At 41.5% G+C, this 19,116-nt stretch overlaps 1 protein-coding gene and 1 long non-coding RNA gene across 2 annotated transcripts in view; one reads left to right on the forward strand and one right to left on the reverse strand.

Annotated features, from left to right (window-relative positions):
* Nucleotides 1–326: 326 nt before the first annotated feature.
* On the reverse strand, nt 327–14,566 carry LOC121081632. The gene is made up of 2 exons (XR_005825742.1): nt 14,348–14,566; nt 327–7,572 (listed from the first exon to the last, which is right to left on the reverse strand). It is a non-coding gene; the product is annotated as an uncharacterized LOC121081632 (long non-coding RNA).
* Nucleotides 14,567–14,732: 166 nt separating this feature from the next.
* The window catches only part of RORB (RAR related orphan receptor B), a 145,704-nt gene continuing 141,320 nt past the window's right edge, over nt 14,733–19,116 (forward strand). Inside the window, exon 1 of the mRNA XM_040580623.1 lies at nt 14,733–15,177. Within this exon, the coding sequence (XP_040436557.1) occupies nt 15,171–15,177 (7 nt within the window). The 5' untranslated portion in view covers nt 14,733–15,170. The remainder of the gene's footprint in view (nt 15,178–19,116) is intronic.

Raw genomic sequence — 19,116 nt, forward strand, 5'->3', positions numbered from 1 at the left:
GATAAGGTTTCCTATATCTTCCTTTACATTTTTCAGAGTAATGAAGAGACTTTTTTTCTGAAAATCACATAAATCTCCTAAATGCTAATAGTCTGTATGATGTTTTACATAAACAACCTATTCTAAATCAATTTTTCCCAGATCTTTTAATTCACACATTTCAAATGTTAAAAATATGCTGTCAACCTTGCATACAAAGCTGTCAAGTTAGATATGTTAGTACACTGATTAAAAAACAAAATTCTGAGTTTTTTTTGAAAAGCAACATTGAGATCCATGTGAGTCACTTTTGGCTTTTTGTTTTAAGAATGAGGAGTCAGGTGATCAAAAAGAAACAAGATTTTATGTCAAATAAAAATCAATGAATGAATGAGTGTTACATAACTAGGGATCATAAAATCTGTTGTGTTACTGTCACAGTTTCATTTCACTGTCGTGTCATTGGTCGCTGGAGTCACTTCAACTTTTAGTGCTTTAATAGAAAGCAGTGGTTTTGTTCCATAATGAGATTCATTTCTCATTTCCTTTCTGAGGGGTTAACTCCTGTACTGTGGGAGAAACTTTTTATCTGGGAAGTACAAACAACAAAAAGTGATTGTTGGATCCACAGCTTGCAGCTTCTGGCTCCCACTGCAGTTTGAATGAAGAACATTGCAACCTCTCCTTGCATCACAAGTTCAGAAGGGCCATGTGCTGTGACAGGAGGGAGGTTAGTAGAGATGTTTGTTGTATAAAAAGCTTAGAGCTGTCTTCATTAAAACTGGCAGCTGAAGAGTAGACACTCCAGGTAATCATGTTTGCTCTGAGGCCACAGGGTAGGTGGAATTGGAGGTGGAGTGAAAGTAACTATACCTCCTATAGAAGGAGAAAAGCAAAGCAAACATTAAACCAGTATGCTTACAATTTAGCCACTAGTGGGTTTTGTATTTTTTAATTCAAATCTTATGGTGTGAATTAGTCCTGTAAAACTGTAAAATATTTTATCTCACAGAGTCAACAATGAAAGCTTTTCCTTTTTTTTTTTTTTTTTTTTCTCTTTGAAACACATCGAATAATACCTTACATTTTAAAGCAGGGTTTACATATGAAAATACCACACATAGAGTTTTGAGAACTCTTAATATTTTCTTTAAAATGTTGGTTTGAAAGATATCTTTAGCAATGTATTGCTGAAACCAGGGAAATGAAAGGTGGTGATGATCTTCACTGAAGAGTATTTTCCACTGGGGACTCCACTGGCATTCAGTTGTCTCATTTAATTATCACTTTCCTGATTCAACCATTATTCATGAGCTTCCTTGTGTTCTTAAAAAGCTCCGAGCTGTGCTTGCCAATGTTATGGCATATTATGAAGCACAGTTATGCAGCAAGAGGGAGGGGGTGATAATGCATTGGTCTATACTGCTGGCATGTTTTCTGTTTGAACTCCTCAGCTGCCAGCAGAATGCAGAGCTCTTTATTTAAAAATCTACTGCTATTTTTTAAGCATTGTGCTAGTATTACGATCCTTTGCATTGCTTCAGTAAAATACAGTGACACAGAACCAGTATGAATTATTTTCATGAAGTTTACACCACTTTCCATTTGACTGCATTTCTCTTTTGTAACAGTGGTGAAAGAAATGCATGGAGAGAAAAGTTCCTAACAGATACAGGCAGAATACACCCGGGTAGGTTTAAGATGAATTTCAATTGGCATCAGTTTTGTCCATACGTGAAGCTGGAGTATACTCATTTCCTTTCTTCGTGCCCTCTCTGCCTCATTTAAATGTCTAGAATTTTAGCTGAATTATACACTGTTAATTTACTGAGATTTTTACTAAAAAGAATATATATGTCCTAGGTAGTCAGCATAAAGATAAGGACAGAAAGGCTAAATGAAAAATAGCTGTTCTCCTAAAAGTGCCCCATATCATGTCATAGGTAATGTAAGGGGGGGGCAAGGCAACCAAAATTGTATAACTTCTGTTCTAAACCACTGAATTTATTTTATAATAGCAATAATCCTGAGCAAATCAGTCATTAATGAAGTTAACAGCCAGCTTAATAGAGTGTTACCTGCCCTTGGCTTAACCCCAGGCCATTAAGCAAAAACCAGTAACTTTTTAATACAGTTGTTTTGGTTTTTTTTTAAAAAAATACTGCTTATATACAGAATTGGCACTTTATAGGCACATATTTAAACTTTGGAATACATTTAAAGGGTCATATTTATTTATTGAGATTACAAAAGCACTGCTAACACTTTTATTTTCAGATATGGAAAGCAAAAACAGGAAAAAAGCTCAGCACGTTTCTTAGCTGTCTTGCATCAGATATATATGAGACTCCCAAATTTATGCTAGGGTGAAAGGAAATACAGACCAACACTCTCTACACAGCCTGGCTGAAACACTTATTATTCTAAATTCCTCTTTCAAGCATGCAGATTCTTTTGGTTTAAATGAAACTATGAGACAGTTTGAAACAAGATGCAGTTCCAACAAATTCAGCAGCGCTGCGTTTACCTCAGTGGCAAACAAGTTTGAATTTGGCAGCAAATTATGCACTAACTGACTATTTACAAAATTCTAAAGTCTTCAGTTAGTCAAACCTTTCATTAGTTTCAGTTGGAACAATAATATTACACGAGTGGGAGGTTGCTTGAATAAGAGCTATTTTCATACCCAAATACATTAACACTAGTATGAGCTATGAATGAATAAAACAGGCCAGCATCTATTCAGAATTACATCAGTGTAACTAAGAACAGAACTTGGCTCCATGTGCTTGGCTGGGGCTATAGTCGCTAAGACTAGTCTATGAATTGAAAAAGCTGCTGCAACCAGTATCTGCCAACTGAGCAAGTGCTGGAGCTGTTGCACTTCCTTTGCTCCACAGACTCATGGATAAAACTACGTGCACAAACCTTGTATCTCTCCGAATGAGGACCATCCGGACTGATTTCCATGCTGTGTGGTCTGCACCCTGTGCTGTAGCACAGGGTTTTCAGCAAGTCACACTAAGAAAGCAAGACACCACTGAAAGCGGTAAGTTTTAAAGACAAAGCCCCAAGAAGTTGTTACAGTGTGGGTTTAGTTTGGAGACAGTAACTTAAATTTTTAACATGATGAGTAAAAGCTGTTAGGACAGCTTTAGAAAAGGACACAGTAAATTATTCACTGCTGGCAAATTTCAAATTAGTGTTGGATGTTTTGCCTAAAAATTATGCCTTAATTCAAACAAGTCCCTGTGGAAATGCTATGGAGTTCATTGTAAGTAAGTCTAACAATCCTTTCTTGCTTTGTACTTTACAAATATGTTTGTATGCAGATTTTTTCATCACATCTACTGAATACTGCTTCCCTTCCTTTGTTCCTGATTTTTGAAGTAAACAATTTTGATTTCTTGCACTTTATTTTTGTTAGCTGTCAACTAGTCAAATGGGACTGATGCAGTAAAATTTTTTCATTAGTGATGTTGTGTTGATTAATAGCTTTTGTTAATGTTTCAGGCCATATCACATGGCTTTAGGATCTATTTATATCTGAAGGATGATCTTTAGGACCATCTTTCTATTTCTTGATTTTTGTATTTTAAAACTAAAAATAGCATATCCAAAAATACTTGGTTTGACAAAAATTTTGGTTTTCAGTATTCATTCTCTCTTTTTTTTTTTTTTTTAATGTAGGATAAGCAGTCCAATATAATCAGTACCTGGCCTTGTTTAAATTCAGGTTTCATATGTAAAAGAAGCCTTATAAAGTACACCAACCCCTTACTTTTTCTGTTCACCATTTTTCCTTCGATCACACTTACAAAGTAATGTAATGCATGGGTGGTGCAGAAGAATTACAGAAGAATTACCTGAGCAATATTTTCAAAAGTTGCAAGTACAAAGGTAAAGAGTAGTCTTATTTCTAGAATTTACACAATAATCCTTCAGCTAGGCATTGCATTTTCTTCACTGATCAGCTTAGGTCCTGTAGAACTTCCCTTCCTAAGCCACCACATTTTAATGATTATTTCTCAGTTTCACCAACAAATACTTATTTGCCTGGACCTTAATGTAAAATGTCATGAGAAGAAAATCTGGGGTGACAATTGCATAAGCGCTCCGATGTCAATAAGGTAACAAAAATGACACTTTTCTCTCATATTGATAATTCATGGTTTTTCTCTGCTGGGTACCCGTACAGATTTACTACGCACCTAACTGACTGCTTTGCTAGTGCCTATAGAGCTTGACTACATCACACTAATAGTTTTCCTTTCATTCCACCTTATCAAATAACCACTGCTCTTTGCAGGTATTTCCCAGTGACATCACAATCTGAGTCTGCAAACACTGCATACTAACTAAAAATTTTATTTCTACAGTATGCGTTCAGAAAACTGCATCTTCTTAAATACACACTATCACAGTATTTACTATTTATTTAGAAAACTGTTTTTCAGATCATATAGAACAAGGTATCTGGTGGAAATATGTAACCAAAACAATATATTTTGACTGTACAGAAATGGGAAGGGGGGAAAGAGAAGCGGTGTTAAAATAATATAGCTACAGAAAACTACAAAATGGAAAATGCAGACTTAAAAAAATGCACTTTTCACTGGAAACAATTTATTTTATTGTCTTCATTGCTATAGAAATGAATTTCAAGTATCAGATCAGCCCCTAAGAAGTCTTCATCTCCTACATGTTTACCTTCATCATGGGAAGTCCTGTTGTGCCAGAACAAAGCACATGTCATTTCAGAGCTTTAAGCAGTCTCCTAGGTACCTGGGACCCAACTATAAAGATAAGCAAGGCATCCTCGAACCAGAATAATATCTCAATAGTGGAAGGTCTCCTATGTTTGTGGTAGCTGTGCAGCTGAGGAAATGTCACAGCTTTCTGAGCTAGAGTTCCCTCAGCAGCAGCAGCCTCATATCCAGCTCTGTCTCAGTGCTGTAGTCCAGTCACGGGGAGTCATTCTTCTGGCGATATTGGATGGAGTTTCCTAGACAAAAGGACATGATTGAAAGCTTTTTTAACCAATACTACATGGTCTGAGTTTAGGATCTGCAAGAATCCAGGAGTACCCACACACGGCACACAAACCAATGTTCACTTGCAGAATGCTGTGGCAGGATGGCCCATAAGTAATCATTTTATTTTGCTATATCCAGTTAGGACTGAGCTTTGGCTGGTTTTGACCAGCTCACTCCTTCCCAGCCAGGGAGGCAGCTGTAATGCAGTGTAGGACAGGTAGAGCTGAGCGTTCTGTCTGCTGCCAACACTCACACCCTCTGTGGGTTTACAGAAATTCTGTACAAAGCTGAAGGGAGACAAAACTGATGTTTGTGTAGTGTAAGTTTGTAAATTAGGCATCAACTGACAGATGTGCAGCTTTGCAGGCGAGACAACGGTATGATCAATAGTTTTAAAACGCTGCAGAAAGACCTAGCAGAATGAGAAGAGATGTAGTGGAGCAAAGCTGCAATGTCCATGGACAAAACAGCATTTATCAATAATGTTGAGACTGTTGACTTCAGGTCTTGCTCTGAAACCAAAGTTTAAGGCTGAAACTGAAACCTGGCCTCTGGCTTCCTCCTGCACAGGTATATTTAGGAATGAAAAGTTTGATTCAGTGGAGAAGCTGTTCCAAATGTGTCACATGCAATGTGGCTGGCCAGGGGGAAGTGCAAAAAGGAGGGGTTGGTTGGTTGATTTGTTTGCTTGTTTAGTGTCGGTTCCATTATTGCATATTTGGATGGAAAAAAGTGGCTGCTTCTTTAAATGACATGTCTGTTTCAATGGCATAGTTCATAAGACAAAGAAAGCAGGGGAAAAACCTGTAATTTTGGTCTTTTTATCTCTCATTTTTAAAATGAAAAGAAAAATATTAAAGTAAGCCTATTATGGCTTCCATAGCTTGCAACGAACAACTTGACACAATTGTCATTTCAATAATGTTTTCATTATTCCTTTGACTCCTTAAAATTATTTTTTTCCCTGACATTTTGAAGTGGTTTCACAGTGCTTGACATTATTTTATTTTATTTCTTGATAATTAACTTTTATTATTATTATTATCTTCCCAATCAAAAAGAAACACTAAGGTGTTCCAAAAATGTCTACAATGTATAATAATTACCTGATCTATCTTAACAATATACTACCAGATTTTTCTAACTTTTTTTTTCTCCTGCAAAGCTTTTTTAAACTAATTTTACACATACAAAGTCACATCAGCCTAGCACTGCACCTTCTATCAAGCCTTTAGGAGTATAGAAATTATCTTGTTGTAATATATAATGGTCTAAGGCAATATTTATTCTCCAATAGTAAGCACTGTACTCTTTACATGCAAGTAAATCAAAATCTCAACAGCTTATAAACTTCTCCAAGAGCTGAAAAGGGAGTTTTAAGATCTTTTCCAAACTTCAGACCTAATAGCCTTCAACAAAAAAACCCTGCAATTTCAGTGGGTTCCAAGCTTTTTGAGTCTGGTCACAGTACTGTCACTGCTCAGAGTAGAAGGTACCCGTGTAACATTTGCAAGTTCTTCTAAAATGCAAAAGGTTTACAGGAAGCATTATGTAGCCTTCTAACCCCTCACTACTCCCCCTCTCTGGTCTCATCACAGTAGTTGCAGTGTGCTGGACAGAGTTAGGAAAAAACTTGTAACAGAAAACAGGATATAATGCAGTACCAAGCAGGGTTTCAAGGGATTATGAGGCTCTTCCGTAATTTTATTTCTTTTTTCTTCTGTGTTCCTGTGTCTATTAGTACTTATCTTCCCACTTACTCTCTATCCTGTTGTTCTTGTAAATAAGTAATTTTAACACAAAATCTTAAGTATTATTCATAACAAAAAGTAGTATGATAATCTGTCCCACTTAAGGTAATTCTCTAACTTTGTGCAGCTAAAATGGCAGTGTTTACAAATCAGCAAGTTCTGGAAATATAACATAAGTATGAACATTACATTAATTTTATTTTGTTGTGGTAACAAGACAGCTATCTTTGTACTTTTCTGTTGCCGTATAGGTCTCTAATCTTGGGTTATAACCACTAATTTGTGAATACAGGGGGTTTAGACTACCTTATTTGTTTCACTGGATTGAAAATGAAGTTCTGTCTGTTCCCCTGCTGTTCTTTCATGAACTTTTTCCAAATGTTCCTGTTTCTACATTTTGTCTGTTACTTGAAATTATTATTATTGTGTTTTCATACTCCTTAATCACTGGACCTAATACCTCTTTGGAGAGTTTTCCCTTGCCCACCTGCCAAGAAAGTCAATGACTTTTGACACAGAAGCTATCTCCCTGCAACGCAGTGGCAACCTGCCACAGGCCTGGAGGACCCAGATCTTGCTCTTTGTGACTGGCATTAAATGCAAAGCAAGAGAGACACTTGCGTTTTTTTGTTGTGTCCTTTTAGCAGCAGCAGTCTTGGAAGCTGTTCATTTAATCTGAGAGTCTTGTGATAAATGTAGGCGTTTGGAGACTTGCTTTTTCATTTACACATATCCCATTATAAATAGTGGAGTAGCCTTCCTTTAGAAGTACCTTCTTTCTTTCATGTCACGTGAACGTTTTCTTCCTGGAAAAAGAGAGGATGCATCCCAAGACCGGTCACATTTCACCTGGGAAAGATCTGAATAATGGTGAAGTGGTACCATGAATAGGCAAAAATGGTTATAATAATTTGTGTGTATCACAGTACAGTGCAGCTCTAGTCCAGCTAACTGCTTTTTGCCACATGCCGCGCTCGGTAGGATGCATTTTTGCACGAGAGGTATTATGCAAATTACTGTGTTGCAGCCATTTCACAATAACAGCATGGGGTGCAGGACAGGCTGCTAAACTTGCCCATGCAGCAGAATAAACTTCTTAACGCAGAGTTAGGTCTCTGCTATCACAGCTTGACTGTTGCCAGTGCCCAAAATAATTCATTTAAAGCTAGCTCTGGCATCTTTATGCTACACTGTGTCCCAGTGGGCTTTTACATTTTCCTATTCTTAGGATTTAAGCTGAAGACACCAGCAGAGAACATTCACAGTTTGTCAGGTGCAACTGGCCATCCTGGAAACCTGAGATTTAAAGGAGTATTAGCCCCTTGGCCCTGCTTGTTTGTATTCAAGCTGTGTGTTTAACCCACCCATTAGCCAGCTATGCTGCAAGTACCAAGATATTTAATACCTGAAATACTTACACGTTGCCTGCTTGTATGCTGGAGTTAGACACAGCAACGTTAGCATGAGATGGTGCATACGGCAAGACCTCGATTTTACACCAGCATTTGTTAGTTTCAAATACATCTTATGAGAACTCTTCTTTCCACAGTCATCCACAAATACAAGTTGTTCAACATTTTTATATCACCGTACCTAGAAGGTGTCTCCTGGACTCAGTCATAGTCATACCTTCTCACAATAAGTATGACAAAAGCAATTTTGGAATGAAAGCTGGCAATGTTTATTAGCTAATTTACATCTCTCACACAAATGTTTATATATCCTGTGTAATTATTCAAAATGTATAAAATAAAAGGAATATTCAAAACAATGCCACTTTCTGTATTAGGTCAGCCAACACAGAAAGATTTTCTTAGTATCAGAATTGTAGCTAAATAACTATTCTGACACAGATTCTAATTCAGAAAAGCACATAACCACATGTTTAATCTTAAGCATTTGCATTAGTACTTTCTCAGATCAAGACTTGCTAAATCTGCCTGCCTCATATGAGGGGTTGAGCTGAGGACATTTTTCCCCTCTTGGGATTGCCCTGTGAACTGGAAGGAAAAATTAACTGCATGAATTAAAGTGGCACTAATAGCTTTATATGACAAAGAGCTTTTTTTTTAATGAACGGGAGCATGGGTAGTCACTTTTGCTTTTGGAGATTGTTTTTGTTATCCGACATAACTATCTTGTTTGCTTTGCGTTGCCCTGTAAATGGATCATGCCAAAAATAGGGGTAGAGCAATCTGTAGGCTCTTTTATTCTCTTTTAACATTTAAAAAATTTAAAAAAATCTGCATTTCAGTATGTGTATTTTTAAAAGCATGATTCTGTTCTCATCTGCTTCAAAAACTAGGCCAACAATGGGCACTTTGAATATCCCTAGCCTTACTGTTTGGACAGTGTTTCATCATTTTTTTCCCAACTACTTGAAAGTAACTCTACTTTGGGATATCAAATTTAAAGGTAACTATTCTGAAAGCAATTTTAGTTTTCACCAGAAAAACAAGAGGTAACTTACTGTATACACTTCCCTAAGTATTTGCAGTATAGTCAATATGAAAAGGTTGCACCTGTTCACTAGGGTTTTTTTGCTGAATTTTTATTAATGCTTTACAAACATAGGGGGAAAAAAGAAAATAGTAACTTCTTATATCCTCTGGAATATTTTCATGTCGTAATGTGTATTCTGTGAAGAAAAAGACTCTTTCTGTATCAGGTCATACTACAAATACCTTTGTTCCAGAGAGAAAGAAAGAAAGAAAGAAAAGAAAGAAAAGAAAGAAAAGAAAGAAAAGAAAGAAAAGAAAGAAAAGAAAGTAAAGAAAGTAAAGAAAGTAAAGAAAGTAAAGAAAGTAAAGAAAGGAAGAAAGTAAGAAAGGAAGAAAGAAAGAAAGGAAGAAAGAAAGAAAGGAAGAAAGGAAGAAAGGAAGAAAGAAAGAAAGAAAAGAAAGAAAGAAAGAAAAGAAAGAAAGAAAGAAAACAAATGTAAAAAGTTAGAATAAACTAAAAAGCTGCTTTAGAATAGAAGCCCTTAAGCATCCTTAACTGTAGCTGTTGCTATGAGCTACAGCTAAAGCTGGAGAGCGCAGAGGTAGACTCAGTGTGCACGGGAGATTAGTCTAAAAGAGAATCCCAAATACAAATACCTTAAAAGCCACAACAAGGGCAAAATATTGAAACCTAAACATTTCTGAATTCAGTGAAAATTTGACAGAAATATGTCTTTTTTCAGTTCAAAACCATGGAATTCAGCCATTTTAAAATGCTGAGTCTGAACAAACTTTTTATCTGAAGCTCATCGTTGTTTTGCAGGTACTAATTTACTGTAGCATAATAATGAATTATTGAATGCTCAAGAGAAGGTTATAGATTACTCCCTGTCTGTGTGTTTCATCCTTGTCAAATCCAGGATGTTAGCCCTCTACATTTTTCAAATTTTTTCTGTTTCATACACCTGTCATTCTTTGTATCCAGGATTCCAGTTTCAATCATAACCTGTGTTGAAATGAATAGGAAATGTGACTGTTTCCCTTAATTTTACCTTTTTCAGAAAAGAAATACTAGTAAGTATGCACTCTTTGATCCTTCTTATAGTGAAGGACTCGTTTTAAAAAATTATGTAAACAGCTAGTTCATCAAAATGTACTGAACTAAAAAATGTGATTTTCTAAACAGACATTGGCTCAGAAATAATAGAGCTATCTATTTTGCATACAATGAAAAAAATCAATTAATATTTTAAAATAAACTTTTTCACTTTCTTTGATTTTAAAATGTAAAGCTGTGCTGCAAAACTATGAATAGGAAAACTGGGATTTCACCATAAAATGAATTAATTTCCTGATAAATAAAATATCTCTACTCTGAGTTTTACTTTTTTCCAGTGAAACGACATTAAAAATTTAAAAATTCAGACTGCTTCCATGAGGCAAAAAGAATGTTTAGCTGGAAGGTCAGCATCCATTTAAAGTGGAAAATCTTTGGTTGCAATAGATCCTCGCTTTTTAAACTACTGATTGAGAATGATACACATTTGAAGAATCATCTTGCTCCTGACCTATAGCGCCTGGTGCCTCAGAGACTGCTAGCAGGAGGATTCAAAGCACTGACCTGGAGGTAGGTCTTCTGCCTCTTGCTTCTTTCCTAGGGCATTTTATTTAGCTCGTGTATCCCTTCCAACTCTCATCTTTCTGCCTCCTTTACTGAAGCCCATTCTTGCTCTTGGATTGCCTCAGAACAACTTAGGAATGCCTGGCCCTGCCAAGGAAGGAGAATGTGGACACAGATGTCAGAAGGTCGTTGACTCTCGGCAGCTTTTTTCTGCTGGAAGACAGTCTCTTTCACTGCTGCCTCCTGACTTCATCAGCATTCAAATGTGCTGCAGTTCCTCCATAACAAACACCAGGCTATTTGGCCATAGGTACTACCACCAAACTTAGCTCTCTCCCTGCTGGATTTCTAAGATGCAAACTATCATTCTAATGTTCGTGGTGTTTTAGGGTTAATGCAGCTTTGACCAGCAGTTATATCCTTACAGCCTGTCTTTTCAGTTACTGGCCACTTTAGGTAAACGTGGGGGAATTCTCACCTAGTATCCACCCTTGTTCACAGATATATTTCAGCGAGCACATTTTATACACTGATCCAGTGACTGACACTGTACCTAAAGCAGGGGAAACTCACTATACAACTTCTGCCATGAGGGCACAGAAGAACATATGAATGAAATGAAGCTTCAGTAACACTTATAAAAACAATGCATTTGTAGGAAAAAAACCCTTTAACTATACAAACGACATGAATTTTATGATAATTTTGCAGTATTGTAGAAAAAAAACCAGGTTTAAATGTCATGAAGTATTTACAGGAGTTGAGATTCAGTCTTTGTGGCTAGGGTTATCTTTTCATCTCACAAGACAGAGGAAATAATCAAATATAGTTTTTCATTTTGATTTTTTCAAGTTTCTGGTTATCCTGTCATGCATAATGCATTACATTCTTAGCTTCTAAAACTAAACTGGCATAATTAAAGATTTTAAATTACTAAATATTGTTTCTGATGCTGTCAGGATTTTAAAACAATTTTACTAGTTTGGAAAAAAATATGCAGCTCTTGAGTTCAGTAACATTCTGTGGAAACAGTATGAAATTTCATGATGATTGCAAGGCTTTATAGGAGATAAACACAGTATAGTGTTTGTGCATGATTTCAGATTGCAGGCATAAAGAAATAGGAAAGAATTTAGAAAATTAATCTAAAGTGCAGAATCTATGAAAGAAGTTCAGGTTCCTGAGTCTGTCAATAACTCCATGCAGAAGTCATAAAATAGAAAAATTAGTAAGTCTTTCTCATGACTTACATAAAGTTAGGCATGTCTGGCAATGGGACCACACCTGCTGGAGACAGATGAGAAGAAAACTGTGACCAGTCTTGCTCCTATTGAATATAAGAAATAAATTTGGCTAGTGGATGCATCTGGCTTCCTTTCATGCCAGCAGAAATTAGCCATTGATATCCAAGAGAATGACATGAGGCCTTGCAGACACAGCTTGTTTTGACTATTTTCTATTCAGTTATTTTTAATGAAGCAACTAAATTAGGCATAACTTGCTACAGCTCTAATGAATATATGGCACATTATTAAAATGATAAAACTGCGTGGCCTTAAATATTGTCTTCAAAGATTTGCCATCGGAAGAGCTTTGGAAAAGGTGCTAATGAAAGTCAGTATTCTGAAAGACAATTTCTCATTGTTTAGTTTGCCATGAAAATATATTAGAAATTATTTTTTTCCTCTAAAATGTTTGTTTACATTTTGAAGTAAAACAACTTATTTATTGCATTTTAACTATTTTTGCCAAGCTTTTAATAAAGTTTTCCTCTGGCACTCATCTGAAATGAGAAATCCCATAAAAGACTTTTTGAAATCTAGGATAACTGCCATCTTAAAAGAGTAGTGGGATGAATTGTACCACTCAGTTTATTTAACTACTAAATATATGTGTTCAGTTTTAAAACATACTATAAATTCCTGTATGACCTTAGATCATGTGGCTTTCCTGTCTGTTGTTTACCTGCTTCAGTATCTAATGGTTTCAGGCAGCCATATATTTTGGAATAAAGTATTCATAAATTGCCTGGTGCCCACAGACGTCCATGTATGTTTATTATAAATATCATTTCCACCATTAGTAGTGCCTAGCAGACAATATGTCATCCTAAGTATTAAAATAAAACTGCAAATTTAACAACTTGCTCCGGTTAGTGAAGAAGTTAGTTCAGACGTCATTATACATATTAGCGTGTGTAGTATGTATATATGTACATATACACAATACATAGAACTGTATCAGTTCAAGATAGATGAATAAACTAAAAGTCTACAAGGACTTCTGAAAACAGGTTAAAAAAAATCAGGGACCAAATTATTTGGAGCTCGTAGACAAAAAAAAACAAACACAAATTTAAAAACAAAAGTCTGTAAATAAAATCAAAGTCAATTAAGAGAAAACAGTGCCATTTCAGTTTCTTCTCCACTGTCAAAAGCACTATATACTTTCCAAATAAAGGTGCACTGGTACCTAGTGCAATAGTGTAAGATATTCTGATTGCACTGCTTAGCAAGTAGACAGCTTGTTATTTGCCTATCAAAGTTTTGACTGGTATTAAAATGCAGCTTTACAACAATTAAATGTAATAACCATATTGGCATAGACAAGAACAACATGACTCAGAATATGAAAAAAGAGTAAAGAACTGCTTCCTGTAAACCTGTCACCTTGTTCCCCAGCAGTAAAGCTTTGCCAGTTTGCACCAAGAGTGGAAACTTCACTTTGTCTCCGTCTATGCTGATTCTTAACTTTTTCAGAGCAAAAGAGATCGTATCTATGATCTCTTGCATAACAGACCTAATAGAACCTCATCTGTTAATTCACATAGTAAAAAATACATCTACTGTGTCAGGTCCATATTTAACTTTAAAGTATCTCTCTTCGAAATGTATCCCATTTTGATTTATGAGGTCTATGTGAATAATTTTGTATGACTATAATTCAGAAAAATCAGGGGTTTCCTTTTTCATTTTAGGCTTGGAGTTAGGAACTGTGATCCTTGGTACCTGGGACTTGTTTCTAAGATGACATACTGAGATGCTGTGTGATTGTGTTCCATAATTTACCATACAGGGCGAAAAAAACCCACCAGAACCACCCCCAAAAAAACCCCAAACCCAAAGCCCAAATCAAAACACCAAGAAGGTCCCGCAGTCTTTTTTTTTTCTTCTTCTTTTTTCTCCCCCCCCCCCCCGTCAAAACACCAGTTAGTTCAGAGGGGAAGTTCCAAGTCAGGAAAAATCCTGCTGCCGGCAGAACAAACCCGTTTCTGCAGAACCGTCTGCTGGTCTTACACAGGGAAAACAAACTGCTTTCGAAGTCCAGATTCGCTCTTTAATGAGAAAATGACTCACCACCAAACTTTCCCATTCTTGTCGAAAAACGCAGCCCCCCGGTGACAATCACAGCGGGTGAGCGCTTTAACCTTCCTCCCTGGAGACACCCCCTCCCCTCTAATAATAAACAAAATAAATTAAAAAAAATCGGGCACACGAGGGGATTTTCTGCGCCGGTTACCTTCCTCCAAAGCTCCAGAGCTCTGCAGACAACACTCATTTCTGTACCCCTAGGGCCAGCCCTGGCGACAGGCACAGACCCGCCAGCAGCCAGGCGCTCCCAAGATCAGCAAAAGTTGCCGGGAACAGCCGGCGCGCAGCCCCGCGGAGCCGCACGCCCCCTGCGCGGCCGCGGCCGGGGCCGGGGCCGAGGCCGGGACCGGGGCGATAGCGGTAGCGGTGGCGGTGGCGGTGGCGCGGTGCCGCCCGCGGCCGCGGTGCCGGGCGGGCCGTCGGCGATTGGCGGCGGCGCTGACAGCGGGCGGGGCCGTGCCGGCGGCACCGCCCGCCCCCCGCTATAAGCCTCTTTGCCGCTTTCTCGCTGGGTCTCACTCCCGCTCCGCGCGTCCTTGTGGCTGCGCAGTGGAAATCCGCACCGGGGAGCTGCTGAGGGGCGCCGGTGTCATGTGAAAGCGCACATGCTCCGCCATCCACGCAGCCCCCCCCCTCTTCGTTCTCCGCGTGTTTTTCCTGTTTTTTCTAACGTAACTCCTTTCCTTCCCTCTCCCCTGCTTCGCCCCTAGCCACCCGCCGCCGCTCCGCGGCCCAGGCGACCCCCGCAGGGGCTCCGCGGCGGGCGGGCGCGGGGCGGCCGCCAGGGAGGAGCGCGCCCGGCGGCGGGCAGCCCGCGGAGCCGCGCCCCGCGGAGCCGCCCCGGAGGTATGGTTTTCCTGGCGGAGCAGAGCTGCGGCGGCTGCCGCCTCCGCGGGTGCTGAGACGGGATTTTTGTGGTGCTGTTCCCGGGCTCCCAGCTTCATGACTGCGCGGAGCGGGGAGCCAACACCATGCGAGGTAAGCGGGCCGGGGGGGGCGGCTCTGTTCTGGGCAAACTGCCGGGGAAGGGGCCGGGAGGAGCCTTCGTGCCGGGGGAGAGGGTCGGCGGGAGAAAGTTGGCGGGTCGCGCCCGCCCGCCGCCGTGGCTGCTCGCGGGGTGTGCCCCGCACCCGCGGAGGACCAGTGGCCGGCCCCGAGCGCCCTCCGCCGCGGGAGGCGGGGGGCGCCCCCGACGTACCTGTGCGAGAAAGCCCGGCGTCGCCCCGGGCCGCAGCGGGCGGGGTGGGAGGGAAGGGGCAAGTGCTTGGCGGTCGTGTCGCGAAGTCCCCACCCGCGGCTGTCCGTGGGGCGCGCTCGCCCTCGGCGCTTGGCCCGCACCGCAGAATCCGCCTGCCTCTTGGCCCCGGGTCACTGCCGGCGGGGGGGGCCTCCCCCTTCCCGCCCCAAAAGTTACTCTCAGTACTTCTTCCCTGCCTTCGCCCATTCACCCACCCGCACGTCGCCCGCGGGGCCCCTCTCCCCCGGGGTCGCTAGTGCGGCGGGCAGGACCGCGCTGCCGGGGACCGCCGGGACCGCCGCGCTTTGCGGCAGCCCCCCGAGCCGGTGCCCCCTGCGCAGCCCTCCCTTGGAGGGCGGCCGGAGCCTCCCCCAGGGCTTGCAGCCCCCAGCCGGCGAGGGTCCCAACGGAGAGCACAGAGCATCCCCGCCAACGGGACACCCCTCGGCGTGGGTGCTTGTCCTGAGGGCACGGCTGGGGCTGGAGAGGGGCCGCGTTCTGGGGCGGGCACGCCGGGCACCGAGGTGGCCGCGGAGGGGTGCGGGGGCGTAGGAACGCTTTTGTCACCCGTGTCCCAGGGCCAGGCGCTGCCGGGCCCCTTCCCCGGGCCAGGCGAGCACCGGGGCGAGAGCAACACCCGCCGGCCCCGGGGGGTTGCGCATGCGGCCCCCGTCTTCCACGCTCCCCTTTATCGCCCGGTTCTCGGCCCGGTTGCTTGCCTCACCCCACGGCGTGGTAAAGGGGCAGCAATCAGTGATCTTTCCAGGGGTGCAGGGCGGGAGAGAAGGGCTTACGGGAACGGCACATGCTTGGGGTTGACAGCGACATCGCGTGCAATTTGCCTGGGTCTCCGGTTTGCCTTAACGGGTGGGGACGCACACGCTGAACAACTTTTAGCCGGGTTTTCCTCTTGTGGCGTAATCGGCTCCTGTAGCAGTGCGTTAGCAGCGCTAAGAAATCACGCGTTTGTGTAATTTTCTGTAAAGAAACTGTAATTTTGCCATTTACGCTGAGAAACGAAAAAAACTTTTTTTTTTTTCTGGCTTTCCTTAGAAGATAGCATGTTCGCTTTGAGGCATCTGGCAATAACTTGCTAAACAGTATTTGTCTTTCATAAGAGCAACAGGAAACGGGAGAAAACTAAATTCTGTAAAGCGGCCTCTGTTGCAGCTTTTGCTCCCCCCCCCCCCCCCCCCTTTTTTTTTTCTTTTGGCCCCTACCCCATCCGGAGCACCTCCAATGCGAGCAGAGCCGATCAGTGGCTCCGAGGGGGTGTTTTAGAACCAGGTCCGTCTGTGCCCCTTCTGCAGGAGCCCCGCGCCCCGTGTTCCCGGCGGTTTGCCCACCCGAGCGGCGGCCGCCCCCGCTTCGCCCCCCGCTCCGGGGCGGCCGGCGCTGCCGCGGCGCGCAGGAGCCCCCCTCGGCGAGTGCCCGGTGAAAGGCCCCTCTCCCCTGGCCTTAAAACATGGTCCGGGGCTGCCGAGCGGCCCTGGGCAGGAGGGGGGAGACGGATCTCTCCGCACACCTGGCGGCATCCCGTGTGGGGGGTGTCCGTGCTCCGCAGCCGCCTCCGCCGGCCCCTTGAGCTGCGCTGCTGTCCACGGAGAGGTGCGCGCTGCCCCTGGAATGCGAGTTTATCTTTGCGTCGTATTTAGGCTCGCTCAGTAGGGGATTTATGGCAGTGGGAGGAAGAAGGGCTGGGATGGAGGGAGGGGAAAAACAACAAACAGGCAACTTTCATCCTTACGCGAAACTGGTGTGCAAGAGGTTACCGAACCGATGCTTTGCATCAGGTGTATGTCAAGATGAGGACAGCGTCTGACACCACCTCAAATGAACAAGAACATTGTATGCTAATAGAGCATCTGTCCGTTGCATTTGTGACTTTCCTAATAAAGGAAATGCATGTATATCACAATTAACAGATTGTGGGCTTCCATGAATTAATGCTTTTAGACAGCTGTAAGCCTCTTGTGGAGATATACTTTTCAACTATGTTATAGTCACCATTGGGTTTGAAGGAAGAAGTGCTCACTCGCTCTCTTACGCATGTGAGCTCTTCCTCCAAACTTTCCCAGCTGAGCTGCATTGCTTCCAAGCTGCAGTTGATGTGCTCAGCCTAACGTGCCTGGGATGCAGAGGCTGCTGTGATTGCTTACCTGCTCCATGTTAGAGATGGGGGCCAAGAACTTCTGAAAGTATCAGCCTGCTGCATCCCAAAGCACTGGGCAGCCACAGGGGCTGTCTGTCCTCCTATCCTATGGAAGCCCAGCCGGCTTTGGGGCACACCTCAGCTGTGGTACCGCTACATTATAGTCATTAGTCAAGTCCTGTCCAAAATAATAATTTCCTGTACTTCAGATCGTGGTTTTAATCCCTTTGAGGATGTATAGCCATGCTGACTTACAGCAGAACAGTATTCCAGTACAGGAGGCTGAACACTTGTGGGTTTGGTGCTCGCATTGTTATGGTAGGTTCAGATATTTTCCTTTGAACAGGGAATGAAAGTTCTGGAAGCTGATGACTTTCATACCTGTTTTTTATAGAGGCAAAGACAGGTACAAAAGAATTACATTTACAGTGACTGTTCATCACAGTCTTCCTTCTACCTGTCCCACTCCTGCCAACATCCTGCAAGGGTTTTGGAAACACTGAAGATGTACTTAACTATATTTTTTTAGAAAAAGAGGACTGAAAATGCACAAAAATCATTGTGCTGCTTAATGAAAAAGAAAATAAAACTTACGGGGTTTTATCTTGTAATATAATTTTTGTTAGACTGATCTGTAAAGTTTAAATCTGTTACAAATTAGTGAATTCTGTATATAATGCAGCTGATATGCAAACATTAAAAAAAAATGCCAAGTGTCAAAAGAAGAACGTAAAATCACGTAATTTTACTCTGGGCACAGGGTACCTGTACACACACAAAACCCAAGTGTACGATCACAGTTACTTGAGTTGTGAAAGTGACACTAAAGCAGTCATACAGAGAACCCCTTTTAATGAAAAAGTAATATTTAAGCTTTCTGTTGGGAGTCTTACTAAAAAGCTTTGTCCTTTATGTTTTCAAGAAAAGAAACTCCACAAACCCTTGAAGCCAACGTATTTGAGCAAGTTTTTTCTCTGTTTTCTCTTGTTGGTGTCAAGACTGAGCAATGATACATGTTACATAGTTACTCTGTTTTCTTAGCATCACTGTAATATTTGTAAGCAATTAGGGAAGTGTGAATCAAACAAAACCTACTGCAATATTGGCGAGAGGGCTTATTAAGTAACATATACAAATAGGCTGGATAACTGAGAAAGTTCTCCTTAATAGATGAGTGCAGGGAATTTTTATAAGCACATTAAAGCAAAGGAAACTTATTTCACAAGTTATTCCAGGAAAAATAAATATGACTGAATTTGATATATGTATTATTAATATCCTAAAATATGTGGACAAACACATTGACTGTTTAAAACAAAGGTGGTAAGAGAAAAGCGATACTGATTTTGACAGAAACAGGACCCTATCCTACCATAGCAAACCTTGTTTGTCACCGCAGCGTGGTGCATCAAGCTACTACTTACCTGAATAATGTTTTTTGACATCATTAAGACTGCTTGATACGTGATGGAGCACAAGTTTCTGGTGTTACGCCTTTGCAGGTCAGATGCTAAAAAATGGTAGTAAA

Source organism: Falco naumanni, chromosome Z (genome assembly GCF_017639655.2).
Source record: "Falco naumanni isolate bFalNau1 chromosome Z, bFalNau1.pat, whole genome shotgun sequence".
NCBI lineage: Eukaryota > Metazoa > Chordata > Aves > Falconiformes > Falconidae > Falco > Falco naumanni.